This window comes from Sinocyclocheilus rhinocerous, unplaced genomic scaffold (assembly GCF_001515625.1).
Source record: "Sinocyclocheilus rhinocerous isolate Xijiao unplaced genomic scaffold, SAMN03320098_v1.1 scaffold43, whole genome shotgun sequence".
Lineage (NCBI taxonomy): Eukaryota > Metazoa > Chordata > Actinopteri > Cypriniformes > Cyprinidae > Sinocyclocheilus > Sinocyclocheilus rhinocerous.
The window spans coordinates 661926-678210 of record NW_015628370.1 but is presented as its reverse complement, the minus strand read 5'-3'; the positions used below and the strand labels follow the sequence as shown (position 1 = coordinate 678210).

Sequence of the window (16285 nt, the reverse complement as noted above, 5' to 3'; positions counted from 1 at the left end):
TCAAAATCCCTCCTGAGATGTGTGCAAACCTGGTGACCAACTACAAAAAACGTCTTACCTCTGTGCTTGCCAACAAGGGTTTCTGCACCAAGTACTAAGTCATGTTTTGCTTGGGTATCAAATACTTATTTCACTCACTGAAATGCAAATCAATTTCTAACGTTTATATATTGTTTTTTCTGGATTTTTTGGTTTGTATTCTGTCTCTATCCGTTAAAATAAACCTACCATAAAAACTACAGACCCTTCATTTTTTTGTAAGTAGGCAAACTTACAAAATCAGCAGGGGATCAAATAAAATTTTCCCTACTGTAAGAGCAAATTTCTGAGCAAATTTCCTGCAACATTGTTGCTAATTTTGCAGCATGAGTGTGCCCTGCATGCTTCACGCGGGCACAGTGAGCACGCCGCTTGCCTAGGCCGTGCCCATTCTGAGGCTGTGCTCACTGAGACATGCTCTCGTAGTGAGAGCAGTCTGAGGGTGCATTCACACTTGTAGTTCGGTTTTCTTGGTTCGTTTGGTTCGGACCAAAATAAGAAAACAATACATTTGGTCCTGGTCCTGGTCCTGGTCCACTTAGCGTTCACACTAGCATTTTTTACAGTGAACCTAAAGATACCGCATCTAAAGGCATAGTGATATGTTCACAACCTGATTGGTCGGGTTGAATGATGTATATTTTGTGACTGAACTCACCAAACACGCCAAGCAAAAGGTGCGTTCGACTTAAAGCGGCGCTGCGCAGACTGATCGGTGTATGACATCAAAGTACCCATTCACCGATCGGTCTGCTCAGCACCGCTTTAAGTTAAATACACCTAATGCCATCTGCCGGACTAAGCACGCTCATTGTTGCATGTACATATCATTATATTTTTACCACCTGCAAACTCACGAAGAGCTCATAAAAGACACTTTACCTCCTCGCCACAACACGTTTGCCCTCTGCTCATTTTGATTTGGATACACCGCTCGTTCCGTGTCGTCAATCCATGTCACATAGCGTCGCATCTTGGCATTACATCTTGTTTTTGGTTCGTTTAGAAGTATTTGGTCCGTGTTGCGTTTATATTTTATTCATTGCAAAACTTTATTATTTTGCATATATATGTGGCATTATTTTGACTCCATAGGTGCGCACCAAGGTTCGGATGGCAGCATTCACACTTACTCAAACGAACCGCACTAAAAGCAATCGCACCTGTGTTCATTTTAGTCGAACCAAACATGACAAGTGTGAACACACCCTGAGTCTCACCCTACTTCGCTCGCTGATCACCTTCTTCAATGAAGGTGGCCCGCTCCTCCCGCTCTGCCGTTTCTCCCCTCCCAGCTGCCTCAGAGGAAGAAACAGTGGAGTCACGGGGCTGAGCAACTGGGCTTGAGTGATCTCATGCCGGCACAGGTCCCGCGTGCTTCACTCTCCCAACAGCACTTTAATCCACCAGCGTGTTTTACACATGGTAAATGGTGCCCTTTTGGCGGGTTGAAGCGACATTTGTTCATGCAGCTACACGAACGTGAACAAATCAGGCTTCAGTATCAGAGTGAAGAGGAGTTTCCCCATAAGCGTGTTAAACGCAACGCTCGTTCCCTTATCTCAGGGAACCGAGGTTACGTTAGTGATTGGAGCAATTTTTCTTACAAATAAATTCTGTTCTTATGAACTTTATTACTTTCTATGAAAATATTGTTCTTATGAATAAAAAAAATAACATCACGGCAGTGCAGTAATGTACATTGTTAGCAGTTTTTGTGTAGAAGGTAGGTAAAGAGTTTCTAAAATTATTTGTATCAATTTTTCCCATGTTAAGTGGTGCGTCCAGCCCCCCAAGGTTCAATGTCACTTTGTGAGAGGAAATCAGAAAAGGTTTCAGAAACCGGGCTAATATCTGCTCCAGCCCCACTGAAAGTAGAGATGGCACGAATCTCCAGCCCAGCTTCACCACAGACAGAGACCACTGATATAGCTGCTCCCCTGCTGACGCTTCCGGCAGAGCTCATTAGCACAGGTAACAGGGCATTGAGAATATTTATTTCTGACCATTGTCATTTTGTACATTGCAAATTTTGCAAAAGGTGATTGAAATAACTTCTTACCAAAGACAGTACATTTTTTTAGCCATTAAAGTGATTGTTCGTATGTTTAGATGAGGGTCACGAGTCTGACATCGAGCAGATCCTGGTGGAACCTGCAGGTGGAGATCCGGTAGAAGAGGGAGAGGAGGAAGTGGATAAGAAAGAGCAAGTGAAGGACACAGAAGCAGCTAAGGAAACACGCAGCAGAACTTCATCTGCTTCTTCAGAAGACTACATCATCATCCTCCCTGATTGCTTTGACACCAGCCGTCCATTAGGAGAGTCCATGTACAGCTCAGCCCTGTCGCAGCCTGGAGAAGAGCCTGCAGAGGGGGAAAAACTAGAATCAGTGGAGACCGAAGAGCTCCAGAACCCTGTTGCTGCTGTTAGTGTGGATGCTAATGACATGCTCTGTGCCTCCCAGACTCTGGATGCTGTGCCACTCACCCCTGTAATTGTAGTGGCACCACGATCCTCGGTCAAAACCTGGTAAGTTTATATAGAGCACAAGTCAGCAGTAATAGACTGGGCTCAGAGGTCAGTTAAACTAGTGATGCATTCAAATTTTGCCAATCGGACATTTTGCCAGCAGAAACAGCAAAACATAGTTTTGCAGGGCCGAAATCATTGACTGAAACAGGGATGAATAATTAGGACTTTTCCGGTGATGTATTTTGACAGTGTTAAAAAGGGTGCTAAAGTAGTATAAGGTCCACCCAGTTGGCCGAACCAGGGTATCCAGTGGTGGCTGAAGGTTATGGGGTAACAAGGGGACAACATGATCTACTAGAGTCAATAATTTCAGAGTAAACCGAATCAATTCAAATATAACAATTTATTATCATTCAGGTAAATCTTACTCAGGAAAATCTAAGAGTAAAAGATGCATACCTTACTTAAGAAAGATACATAGTATGGAGTGTATACACTACGGGCTCATCTGGCTACAGAAGCTCGCTGATCTTCTTGCAACATTTCCTTAAATACCCAGACCACGACAAACATTCACTAGGCCTAGACGTGGAGAGTTTACACCTTTTGGGGACAGATGGTAATTTGCATGAAAGACACTGGGAAAGAGCACACCCTCCACATTAAGCAACATATCTCTAAACTCTTAGGATCTGTATTACCTTTTAGTTTACTCCTTGTAAGTTTGAGACCATTGTACCAGTTGCAATGAGACATTTCAAATGATACCAAACATGACTGTGAATGTCACTTGCATTCATGTGACACATTATATTATGATATTGACCATTCTGAGTGAGCTGAGTGAAGGGAAGGAAGTGGATGAGGATGAGAAAGGAGTTTTCCATGCATCTTTTCTCAGTGAGATGTGGAAACAAATGTCTGTATGTTAATACATTGTGTTTGTATTGTCCGTATCTCAGAAGATCTTTTATTTGGGGGGGTGGGGGGTTAGATTGAAATTAATAAGATTAAGATTCTGCACTATTTCTTGGCCACTAATCAAGTTTGTGACACTGGTCATGTGAGAATGTTATTGTTTCCATTTTAAGCAGGCAGATGTACATTGACCACTCACAATATCCTGCCCTAAAACTCTGTATGCACACATTCCTATTCCATATCACAGCCTAGATTTCCTTCACCACATCCTCATAACTTAATGTAACTGAAACTGATATGTTAAATTTAGCTTAATATATCTAAAATCTCTTTATCCAGCACAGAGACACAAGAGCAGACAGAACATGGAGCAGAGGAGCAGGAGAGGAGTAATCCTACAGAGCCAGGAGAAAAGGAGAAAGGTGAGTGGAAACACAATGGGATATTAAAGTATTAAGCCATCACAGGTTGTGAATTAGTGCCTTTTTATATGATTATGGGGTGTTAGATGTGATACAAAGTAGACAATATGATAAAAGATATACAAAACTACATTTGAAAGTTGATCTGTTTTTTTTTTATATATATGTAGACTCTGAGCCTAATCAACCTGACCCTGAGAACTCAGTAGCATCTGCTAAGTCTGAAACAGAAGAGCTCAGGTGAGTTACACAGCACACAACCACTCGTTTCGTCCTCATGGAAATTATTGCATTGTGTGCTTTTCTTTCTATCATTCGCATTCTTTCTCTCTCTCAATATTGTCTTTCCTCAGGGCTAATAGCATCACAGGTGGATTGGTGAAGGGTGCCCTGTCCGTGGCAGCATCTGCCTATAAAGCTCTTTTCACTGGACAGACTGGGTCTGAGAAGGTGAGTTTGGGAGCCGTTCATACAGGATGCAGAATGGAAAAAACATTTTGAAATAATCTGAGCTTCCTTTAACTTGACATAGCATCTTATGAATAGGCCTGTCGCAATAATCAATATATCGACTTATCGCGCAATATATGTACAGTACATGACCTCAATAATTTTTTGTGACGCAATATATCGCCCATTATATTTACTTTTTAACAAAAATGTAATTAATTTTAACAAAATTAATGTTACTATGTTTTGTACATTCCACTTGCGCCTGTGTCTTTTGCAGCTTCTCATACATAACGTGGTGTAGTCATGAGGTGCTAGTTCAAATGAAATAAAAAATGCTTCTACAAAAAAAGTTTCATCTGCAGATATGGTCTTGTTTAGGGATCTGTGCCTTTGTGCATACGGACATCTGACTGCTAAGTAGTGATTGTGTTTTTCAGCAATAGTGTGCACCCTTAATTTACAGAGAAAAGAAGGTCAGGGAAAAATCTGTAGATGGAAAAATCTCCATACAAGTTCTTTGTGCATTTTTCTTTTTTTCTACTTGTTACTTTGCACTTTTTGTTAGAAAATGTTTATTTACTATTTATTCAGGTTTTTTAAGGTATCTAATGTTTTGATACTTAATTTCCATGATCTAAATATTCTTAAATTTGTTGTCATTTGGAAGTGTGTAGGCCTTCTTGCATTATTATGATTATATATTTAGTGGCTTAAAATGGTGTTTAAAATGACAATAATATCGCTTATCGCAATTATTTCTGGGGCAATATATCGCATAACAAAAAGTTATCGTGACAGGCCTACTTATGAATGTGGCAGTGGTGTGAGATGCTGAACAATCTCCTCTTCTGTCCTATATTAAAAAGGAATAAAAATAATACTATTGTATAGTTCATTACTTGTTATTATAAATTGTATAAATGGAAAGAATAAATTGTTTCAGTTTATCTTTAAGTAAATTTATACAATAAAGTTTATAAAAAAAATTGTGCTTTACATGGATTTTGATCAAACTATGATCAAAATGTATTTTGCCACTGTGTAAAAATAATAACATTAGACAGTAAAGTACATGTACATAGTACTGTATAAGTGCCTAGTGTACAGTGCAATATTTGGGACATATATCACTAGTAAAAAAACGTTTTTTTTTGGTTGTGTAGCTCCCAGAAGATGCAGCTTCTCATGACGCTATGATGGCCGTGCTGGTAGAGATGGGCTTTGGTGACCGAGCACTAAATCAGCGTCTGCTACAGAAACACAACCGCAACCTGCTGGATGTGGTAAACGAACTGGTGCAGATGACTGACAACGACTGGTACACAACACGCTACTGAGATGCTGGTCAATTATGCTGTTTCTCTTATATCTCTGTGTTTTCATTTTCTTTCTTTCTCTGTGCAATCAGCAGCCCATTCCATGATACAGAATCTTTCGTTCCATTTGGGTTGTAAAGATAGTGTGTGAGAATGTCTGCTCCAATGTGTAACAGATAATCATTAGAGAAGCAGTTCATCACCATTATAACTGTGCTTGTCAAAGTTTGTTGTTAGTGGGCATTAGTGTTTTCACAAAGATGATCATGGGTAGCTAATGAACACTAATAGGTATTTAATAATCCAAAACTATTCAAGAAATATGCCATGCTTTTAATAAAAAAATGATTTAAAAGATAGTGTAATTAACAACAAATCATTCTAATAGTTAAATATGAAAAGCTCTGCAATGTGATATTTTTAATATTTATAGTGATTTGTGTTACCAGGTTAAGAACATGTTTTGGAAAAGTGCAATCGATCTGGCTTTGTGTGGACTCTTAATCATCAGCCAAGACCAAATAGATTAATTACTTATGTCATCTTTACATGGACACAATATGAAAAATGTAATTATTCCTTACTGGAGATGTCAATATTAAGTTTAGTGTGTGAATGTGTGGTTTTTCCCAGTAATTTTGAACTGCTGTTGCTTATAATACATGTGGGAATTATTATTATTATATTGAAGACCATTTATTTGTTTCTAAAAAGTCCACTAAATAGGGCACATACTGCACTTTGTTAATGCGTTGCCATTTAAATATCTGAAAAATGTCATGGCTTGATGCAACAATGCATTTGAAGACTTAAATGGACTGAAATTAACAGTGTAGAGTATATTAATTCATGCTTTAAATTGTCAAAGAGGCAAATGCAATCATGACATATTTGACTCCAATTTTTTCTTGGTAAGATGCATCAAAGTGAGAGACAAAAAACAGCCAACTGTTCATTCAAAAAAAATCAATCAATCAAATCATGCAAATTATATATATTTTGATAATTAAATAGCTATTGTATTTAGTGTGATGAAGAATCACACTAAATACACTTTACACACACTAAATACTCAGCACTTTTCTTCAACGGGAGATTTTGAAACTACCTACTGTCTAGAGTGTGGAAAGCATTCCCTATACATCATTTACTGTCTCCTGATTTGCTTTAATCCATGAAGCTCTCACAAGTGGTGCATCCATCATTTAACTGACCGATCATCACCCACTTGTTTTTCCAGAGCTAGGGTTTAAACATGTTTTAGCACATTCCTTAGGTAAGCCGTAAGATGGTCTTGGTGCTTGCAGCAATCAGTAGAGGTTCTGGGTGGAACTGTCTGGATCAAGTGATTGTAAAGCATAATTATTGAAGGCAGATGCGCCTCTGTGTTTGATGCCTGAATGGAGTATTCAGTGTCTCTGCATCTAATGTACACATCTGTCTGTAATAAATATCCTAATAAGTCTTACTTCTGCTTTCAGTCTTTGATAACAATGCACCACAAAATCCAAAGTATAGGGTTCTTTAAAGAGTATTAACCTTTCACATTACACTTAACCCACATGCTAGAAATATAGCCACTGGCACGTTTGGAGAGACTTGTTTTATAATATAGTTCACGTGGCTAAAAAAAGTGACGTGTCACCTTTATTGTGGATTGTGTGTAGGAAGTTATGCACGCTGCACACTAAAAGCGTCTGCATTTTTTTGTTTTTCTAGCAAACCACTAGTTTTCAAAAAGTGCAATCTTTTTCTCTCCATTGATAACTTTACACATATTTGTTGAAAAACAGACAAGAAAGTTTCAGTGAGACTAAACCGTGATTTAGTGTATTCATCAATGTATCTCTTTATTTTAATAGACGTGCATGCTTGCAATACAAAAAAATAAAAAATCTAAATTTCAGTGTATTAACCACAATCACATTATAAATGTTGATTTATTATTCAAGATTTTATGTAATTGCTGTAAAAAAAAAAAAATCACCTCAGTTTAACAGTTTAAACCTGCTAAAACCAGTTTAAATCTTGAATGCAGAGGAATGTTATTTGAATATAGAGGCAAGCCTATTCAATGCTGACAACTGCACGTTTCATATTAAGATAATTATACAATATGTTGCAGAAAACCCAAATTTCCAATAATCCATGTTCCAACCAGACAGAAAGCAGTCACATTACATATAAGGCTTGCACCAACATTAAAAGGGCCATAGATTCCACTCCAAGTTAACAGAGCTGAGTAAAGAATGTATGAAGACATTCAGTTCATATCATATATAATTACTTTTAGTTTGAACAAAACACTAAAAGTCTCTGTGACCAAAATATTTGATGTGTCAGAAACATGTAGTGTATTGATGTGGACAGATCTCCAAAAGTCAGTCTTTTCAACATTTAAGACATGTAAGATACACAATTTAAACAAAAACCATAATCCCCCATATAATTCCATACTCTGAAAAAAATTAGTTGTGTATGCAAAGCTGGTATAGACAAGTAGGTTTGTGCTCTATGATGATTTTCAAGTTTTTTTTTTAGCTGTTTAACTGGATTTTCTTGCTGTTTCTTCCCCTACACTTAAACTAAGTCCCCAACAGTTCTGGAGGTACTACTGCATGTCTCCCAAATGAAGAGATCATGCTTTAGAGCCATTAATAACAGATCATGAATGTAGTGTGCAGAATTGATATACATTACTTAAAAAAAAAAAAAATTCTATAAATTTCAAGTTTTCATTGGTCCATTTTCACAAGTAGTTTTCATTGCACTAATAACTTGGAATGTCTTCACCTTGGCCTGCAGGCAATTCAAAGCATTTTTTGCATTGCTACTGTAAATGGTGAAACCTGTTATCTTTCATCATTAATGGGAAAATGAAACTAACTAAAATACTATTTGCACTTTGTAATCCTGAGCTTATCAAACCTCCAGGCTAAAACATGCAAACCTGCATGATTTCCATTTTGAAAATGTGTATATATAGGAGCTCAAAATAAAAAGTCAAATAAAATAATCTAATCCCTGAATTTTTACCTGCAATAGGGCCCCAATACTAATGTTCCTTCTTAAGCCTGAAAAACAGCTTCTTAGTAAGCATGGACGCAAAGCAAGGCACTTGTTTTTTGCCTAAAGCAGAGCGATCCTTGGAGTTTCCAACGCTGCGGAAGGAAACCTTCCTGTTAACAAGCGTCAGGATATCAGTGAACTCCAGTGTGGACCCATAATGCTTGAGGATTTCACACAGATCCTGGATGTACCACGAGCCATTCACCGTCTCACGATGAGAGTAATATCCTTAAAAATAAGAAAACAATGTCAGTGACTGCTTTAAGACATTACTGTAAAATCAAGGATGTAATTTAATCCAGTACGTAAAAGTATAACGTTAGAAAATCTTGGTTAAAGAAAGCAAGCAAACAAAAACAAAGCACTGACCTTCAGCTACTGAGTAGCACATAAGGAAATCTGCTCCTGCTGGAAGGGTGCAGAGCACCCCCGCATCTACAACCACATCATTGGCTGTCTGACTGTCCACCACATCCATTGGTGTCACAGCTTCATCATGTTTGTCACCACGACAAGCCTTGTGTTCAAAGAAATTCAAGCATTTACAAGCAGCATGAAATCTGTATCCATACTATATATTAAGGACATTTTGTGGAAGGACAAATTACCTGCAAGATGAAGATCTTGGGTTTCCCTACAAGGCTACGGCATTTATCCCCCTTGAACAAATCAGTGATTTCTTGAATTTCAATCTGCCCATCGTAGGCATAGACGTGACCATTTTCCCCATGACTTAAAAAGGCACAGACAAAACAGTCTGCATCTACATGGTTAGCAGCAGCAGCTGAAATCAAAGGAATATTCTGGATTAAACAGAACCTACAACTTTATTTGGAGCACGATGTGGCATGCTGTCGATTACCACAGAACTTTTTTTTTAACTTTTCCCTCAAGTTATAAAAACACTTAGATGCATTTACATTAATGATGAGGTTGATTCTAGCACACCAGTCAGCGCTATAGCTATAATTTTGAAACAGTATTACAACTGCATTTTTTTTTCATATTTATTCTAGTGCTGACTTCAGTTGTAAGTATATAATGTAGATATGTTTTTCAAATTGAGAGAAAAGTGCAATTTGTTTGTGATAATCAAGAGTAGAGCCTGGAGAATTAATTTTGTTCTCCCAGAATTGTAACTTTTAAACTATATATAACAACAAAATTATAACAAAAACAATATCTGTGAATATTGTAAAATAATTATATCACACACATACAAATAGATGCATATGTGTGAAATAATAAAAAAATTTAAATAGTGCCAAAGATGCTGTTGATTAGCTGCTGTGTTTAACTTGGGATATTTAAGTTTGGCTCCCATTTCTCAAAACATGCATTAAAGAGAAAATATTGAGGCACCTTCTCTGATTTTGGATAACACTTCTTCCCGTTTGTAATCATCATAAGCCTTCACTTCAAAACCCAGCTCTTGAAATCTGACAACAGATATAAAAGAAAATTTACAAATTAGTTATTGTTCTGTTACTTTAATAAAAGACAAGAAAACCGTTTCTTCATCAACCAACACACTGTGACTCAGTCATGTTTGTGTAGCAAACACAGATGTCAATGACAGTGGTCATGTGATACTGTTACTCTCTGGTGTGTGTATATACATAAAATCTTTTGAGCACTATAATTATGTCTTTTTGATTACTTGGCCAAATACCTTCTAACAAGGTTCTGCCTGTCTGCATTTGTGCCAGAGCGGTTGCTCAACATGAGCTGCCAGTAAAAACGTTCATGGTTAAAGATCAGAGCCATTCCTCGCTTCTTGTGGTCCATCTTATACTCCTCATTAGGATCCAGACCGAATACACTGACAAATGAGATATAAAATCATATAAATATAAAAATTAGAAATATAAATGTATGAATGAGAGTTACTTAAACGCAAAACTGTAAAATTTCTACATGTTGCAATGTATCATAAGGTTTTACCTTTGATTAAAGCTATCAGTTTCTGTTATGTTCTCTCGGACTGAAAGAAAAGACAAAATCAACACACACCACTAAAATTTGATTTGCAAAGCAAGAATATGAAATATGCAAATGTTCAGAGGATGTATTCAAGCCACAAAGATTGAAACCACAGTGAAAGACATTGGACTAACTGTGGTCTAAGGGGTGTAGGCCTACCTATTAGAAAGAAGACCTAAAGTTCAATGAACACACTGAGGTCAAGCTTGTATTGTTTGTTGAGCACCTGGTCATGCTGGATTTCAATGGCTTTACAACCAGTTTGTCAAGCATTGCAGAGTCAACATAGGCAGATTCTATATTTACACTGTACAGATCCTTCTCTCTCGGATCATACACGAGTTATAAACTAGATTCGTTTCTACCTGTCTGTCCCGCTAAAGCGCTGTCCTTCTCCACAGTTCCTAAGGAGAACAAAGAAACATATTAGGGACTTTAATAGCATATGGATTGAGATATTGAATTAGAGGAGTCCGGTTGTAAATCATATTTGGTGTGTATGATCATGAATACTTGTGATTCATGTTTCGACAAATACCACCTACTTCAGGTGCAAGAATAAGGAAATGAAACCAACAGTGTCTCACGAACAACATTAACTGTGTATAACTATTTAGCTACTTTTCTTACAGAATAACTAGATAAACACCTTACCAGATTCATCGCTCTTTACGTGACTTGCCATCGCTGTTGCAGCGGAGAGAATCTGTGCGAACCGGTGGAAGGCTTTAACAACAAACTAACCACAGCGAACACAGAATTGACTAGTCACCAAACGCGACAGTTTAACCTAAGAAATGGCACTCAAACGTTAACCAATCACAGGCCAGTACAACCTTAACCAATCACAGGTCGGTAAAATGTCAACCAATCACAGGCGGTCTGTCGCGATCGAACCTTTGGTCGGACTGGTCGGACTCGGTGAAGTTGGTTACAACTTCCGCGTTAAATTCTTTCTTTCTTTCCTTCCTTCTTTCTTTGCAACACAAACATTTCAGCACAACATGACACGCGGACATTCACAACAATCTTCATTCACTATTATTATATATTATATTATATTATATTATATTATTATTTATAATAATACATTAACTATTAAAATAATAATTATATTATTTATTATAATTATGCCTTACTATTTAGGTCTGCAGGCATTTTCTCTATGGAGGTATAAAGGGACTTTATCAAAATAAATAAATAAAAAATAGGCTAATACCCTCTCTTCATTTATTATCATATCCTATTTAAAAATATATTATTATATAAAAAAGGATTATATTATATAAAAACATTTAAATAGGATTTAAAGGGATTTGAGTAAAAAGAAAACTACAGTTATTGTAAGGTAATGCATTTGAACTATTCGCAAATAATATTTTTTATTTTTCTCAAAGACTGCAAGGAAAGCCAGGTAACCATGTTCATTAAATTAAATCACAACATGCACACATTCATTCTTAATTTTGTGCCTACTATGCTGAAAATGGTCCGGTAAAATATCAACCAATCACAGGCGGTCTGTCGCGATCGAACCTTTGGTCGGACTGGTCGGACTCGGTGAAGTTGGTTACAACTTCCGCGTTAAATTCTTTCTTTCTTTCCTTCCTTCTTTCTTTGCAACACAAACATTTCAGCACAACATGACACGCGGACATTCACAACAATCTTCATTCACTATTATTATATATTATATTATATTATATTATATTATTATTTATAATAATACATTAACTATTAAAATAATAATTATATTATTTATTATAATTATGCCTTACTATTTAGGTCTGCAGGCATTTTCTCTATGGAGGTATAAAGGGACTTTATCAAAATAAATAAATAAAAAATAGGCTAATACCCTCTCTTCATTTATTATCATATCCTATTTAAAAATATATTATTATATAAAAAAGGATTATATTATATAAAAACATTTAAATAGGATTTAAAGGGATTTGAGTAAAAAGAAAACTACAGTTATTGTAAGGTAATGCATTTGAACTATTCGCAAATAATATTTTTTATTTTTCTCAAAGACTGCAAGGAAAGCCAGGTAACCATGTTCATTAAATTAAATCACAACATGCACACATTCATTCTTAATTTTGTGCCTACTATGCTGAAAATGGTCACAATACTGTAATGAATATTTCATTACACAGGCCATGATTCATAATTATAGGATTGTACAGACATTAAAGGTATAAATTCCATTTCAAGTTAACAGAACTCAACAAAAAATGTATAAAGACATTCAGTTCATATCATTTACTTTTATTCTTTACAAAACAGGAGCCACATGTCACACAAATCAATACTAAAATACACAATCTATTGTACTGTGACCAAAATATTTCACATGTCAGAAAAGTGTAGTGTATTGATGTGGTTGGAAGTCACTCTTTTGTTTACATTTAAGACAGAACATGTAATATTCACAGTGTAAACAAATACCATAACCCACCATATTACATAATCCCATAACTGCTAAAAGTTGCTAATGCAATGATAGGTCAGTTGGTTTGTGCTCTAAGATGATTTTCAAGTTTAACTGCCGTTTAACTGGAGTTTCTTGCTGTGTTTCTTCCCCTTTCAAACAATAATAATTAATTTAATAATTAATAATAATTAAAAATCCCTTAATAAATAATTAATAATCCCTTCCAAACCAAAGGAAGATCTCAACAGATGCACGTCTCACAGATGAAGAGATCATGCTTTAGAGCTATTAATGACAGATCATTAATGTAGTGTGCAGAACTGATAAACATTACTATAAAATAAACTTTAAATTTTTCATAGGTCTCCTTTAATTTATCTTCAGCACAGAGAATTTTCCTTGCACTAATAACTGGGAATGTCCTCACTTTTGCCTGCAGGTAATTCAAAACAATTTTTGAATTGCTACTGTCTGATACATTGTGGTAAAGTAAACCGTAAACTGAATATCATTAAACTATTAATGGGTTAAAAATGAAACTAAAACTGAAATACTTGCACTTTGTAACCTTGAGCTTGTCAAACCTAAAGCAGGGCTGGACTGGGAAAAAAAAGAAAAAGAAAAAGAAACGGCCCACCACTACATTCGAACTGTCATTCAAAATACACACAAGCGCGCGCACACACAAACGCATTTGGACCCCATAGGGAATACCAGGTACACACTAATGTGTGTTTATGTGTGTATACCTACTGTGTATACCAGTTGAAGTGGACCAGTGTACTCACTCGCTCTTGACTTGCTGTTTGTAGTCAGTCAAAGTTATGACTGTTTGAGGAAACCAGGCCATCTACAAAAACTAGAGATGCACCAATCATGATTTTTCATGGACGATTCTGATTGTCAGTAAATGGGCTGATTCTGATACCGATTGCTGATATTTTTTTCTTTAAGCAAGAGACAAGAAAGAATGAAAGAATATATGAACAATCTGTTTATTTGCTCTATTACAGGCTCAACTGGCCTTAAAACAATTCTGTAGCCATGAAATTAGAGGCAACTACTGCATTTTAATCACAGTCCAAACAAAGATGCTACATACATGTAGCATGAGCAGTTCTATTTCATTTAAATTGTTATTGTAGAATTACAAGATTTAAAGGTCTGACTTTAGCTTTGTGAAATTATGCTATAAATGCAAATTCACTCTTTGACAGCAGGTAGCGCTTATGGAACAGCTGCAATATAGCGTTTCCTTGGTTACCGGTGTTAACAAAGCAGCGCAGCACTTTATAAACACTTTTTTTTTTTTTATATTAGTATTAGTGCATATTAGTATTATATGCATAGGCGAAGAATATGTGGGGGACAAGCCAGCCTAGCTATTCAAAATCTTTGTCTGCAATTTAATAATATTGAACTATTACTTTTGCTATTGCTTTTGACCATTAGGTATCAGTAACTCATTCAGAACCTGTTTTATGGACATAGACTTTCTGTACCACACTATTCTGCTGATATAGAATGAGTTTGACTACTTAATCAGTTATATTAATAGAAATACTTCACTGGGGCAAACAAAAAAATCCTAAAATAATAAATAGGATACCCCATAGCTGCATAGCAGCATTTCCAGCAATATCCAACATTTCTCAATCATGATCTTACTCAGCTAAATGTGACTAGCTTAACAGCTGTATTGCTTGTTTGCTAGCTACCTATGCACATACAGCATACAACGTTAAACATTTTCTACATTATGAACCTTAACCCAAAAACCTTTAGCTTCATACACTGTAGATAATTGTGACCCTGCCTGTGGAAACCCAGCTAAAGTATTTTTTTTTTAAACAGTGGATGAGCAGCAATTCACTCCTTGATTTGCTTAATAAAAGCCTCCTTTTAATTTTTTTATAATTTTTATATTTTTTCTTAAAAAGGGTTTAAGGGAATAAAAAGAGAATAAAAACAGTAAAACAGCTACAGTTATTGTAAAATAATGCATTTAAACTATTTTTAAATAATATTTTTATTTTTCTGAAAGGCTTCAATTAACAATGAAAGTCAGGTAACCATGTTCATTACATTGATTCACAATATGCACACATTCATTCTTAATTTTGTGCCTACTATTCTGAAAACAGCTACAGTGGTGTGAAAAAGTTGGCCCCCTTCCTGATTTCTTATTTTTTTGCATGTTTGTCACACTTTAATGTTTCAGAAACACATTTCATTACACCAAATACACAAAATAATATTCTTTTTAGCAGCATCATATGACCCCTTTAAAGTGTGACAAACATGCAAAAAATTAAGAAATCAGGAAGGGGGCCAACACTTTTTCACACCACTGTATGTTAATGTTTCTAAATTCAGTTAAGAACTACACTACATGAATCATGAAAATAAGCTATTTTTTTCAATTCAAAACAGTAAAATTTCTCTCTCACACACACACACACACAGGTTTGTTTTTGTGAAAAGTGGGGACATCCCATAGGCGTAATTGTTTTTCTACTGTACAAACCGTATATTCTATTGCCCTACACCAACCCTACCCCTAAACCTACCCCTCACAGGAAACTTTGTGCTATTTCAGATTTTCAATACACTCCATTCTGTGTGATTTATAAGCGTTTTGAAAAGTGGGGACATGGGGTAATGTCCTGAAAAGTCACCTTCTCCTTGTAATACCTATGTCATACCCTTGTCATTATAAAATTTATGTCCTTATTTGTCACAAAAACGCGCGCACACACACACACACACACACACACACACACACACACACACAGACACACACACACAAACACACACACTCACACACACACTCAGGTTTGTTTTTGTGAAAAGTGGGGACATCCCATAAGCGTAATGGTTTTTCTACTGTACAGACCGCATATTCTATTGCCCTTCACCAACCCTACCCCTAAACCTACCCCTCACAGGAAACTTTGTGCTATTTCAGATTTTCAATACACTCCATTCTGTGTGATTTATATGCGTTTTGAAAAGTGGGGACATGGGGTAATGTCCTGAAAAGTCACCTTCTCCTTGTAATACCTATGTCATACCCTTGTCATTATACAAATGTATGTCCTCATTTGTCACAAAAACGCACACACACACACACACACACACACACACACACACACACACAGACACACAC

General features: G+C 36.2%; 2 protein-coding genes across 5 annotated transcripts in view; one reads left to right on the top strand and one right to left on the bottom strand.

Annotated features, from left to right (window-relative positions):
- The window catches only part of LOC107737750 (next to BRCA1 gene 1 protein-like), a 22070-nt gene extending 14978 nt beyond the window's left edge, over positions 1-7092 (top strand). For 3 of the 4 annotated variants that reach the window (XM_016549354.1, XM_016549353.1, XM_016549356.1), the window contains exons 16-21: positions 1816-2013; positions 2152-2569; positions 3773-3855; positions 4026-4095; positions 4209-4305; positions 5472-7092. In XM_016549354.1, coding sequence (XP_016404840.1) covers positions 1816-2013; positions 2152-2569; positions 3773-3855; positions 4026-4095; positions 4209-4305; positions 5472-5645 — 1040 coding nt within the window. In that variant the 3' untranslated portion in view covers positions 5646-7092. The remainder of the gene's footprint in view (positions 1-1815; positions 2014-2151; positions 2570-3772; positions 3856-4025; positions 4096-4208; positions 4306-5471) is intronic. The other variant, XM_016549355.1, reaches the window with a different exon arrangement.
- A 557-nt stretch (positions 7093-7649) lies between these two features.
- LOC107737779 (caspase-6-like) lies at positions 7650-11457 on the bottom strand. The gene is made up of 8 exons (XM_016549397.1): positions 11331-11457; positions 11042-11080; positions 10638-10677; positions 10366-10515; positions 10056-10132; positions 9302-9477; positions 9063-9210; positions 7650-8921 (listed from the first exon to the last, which is right to left on the bottom strand). The coding sequence occupies exons 1-8, from the start codon at positions 11359-11361 to the stop codon at positions 8680-8682; spliced, it is 903 nt and encodes a 300-aa protein (XP_016404883.1). The 5' UTR covers positions 11362-11457; the 3' UTR covers positions 7650-8679.
- Positions 11458-16285: the final 4828 nt, after the last annotated feature.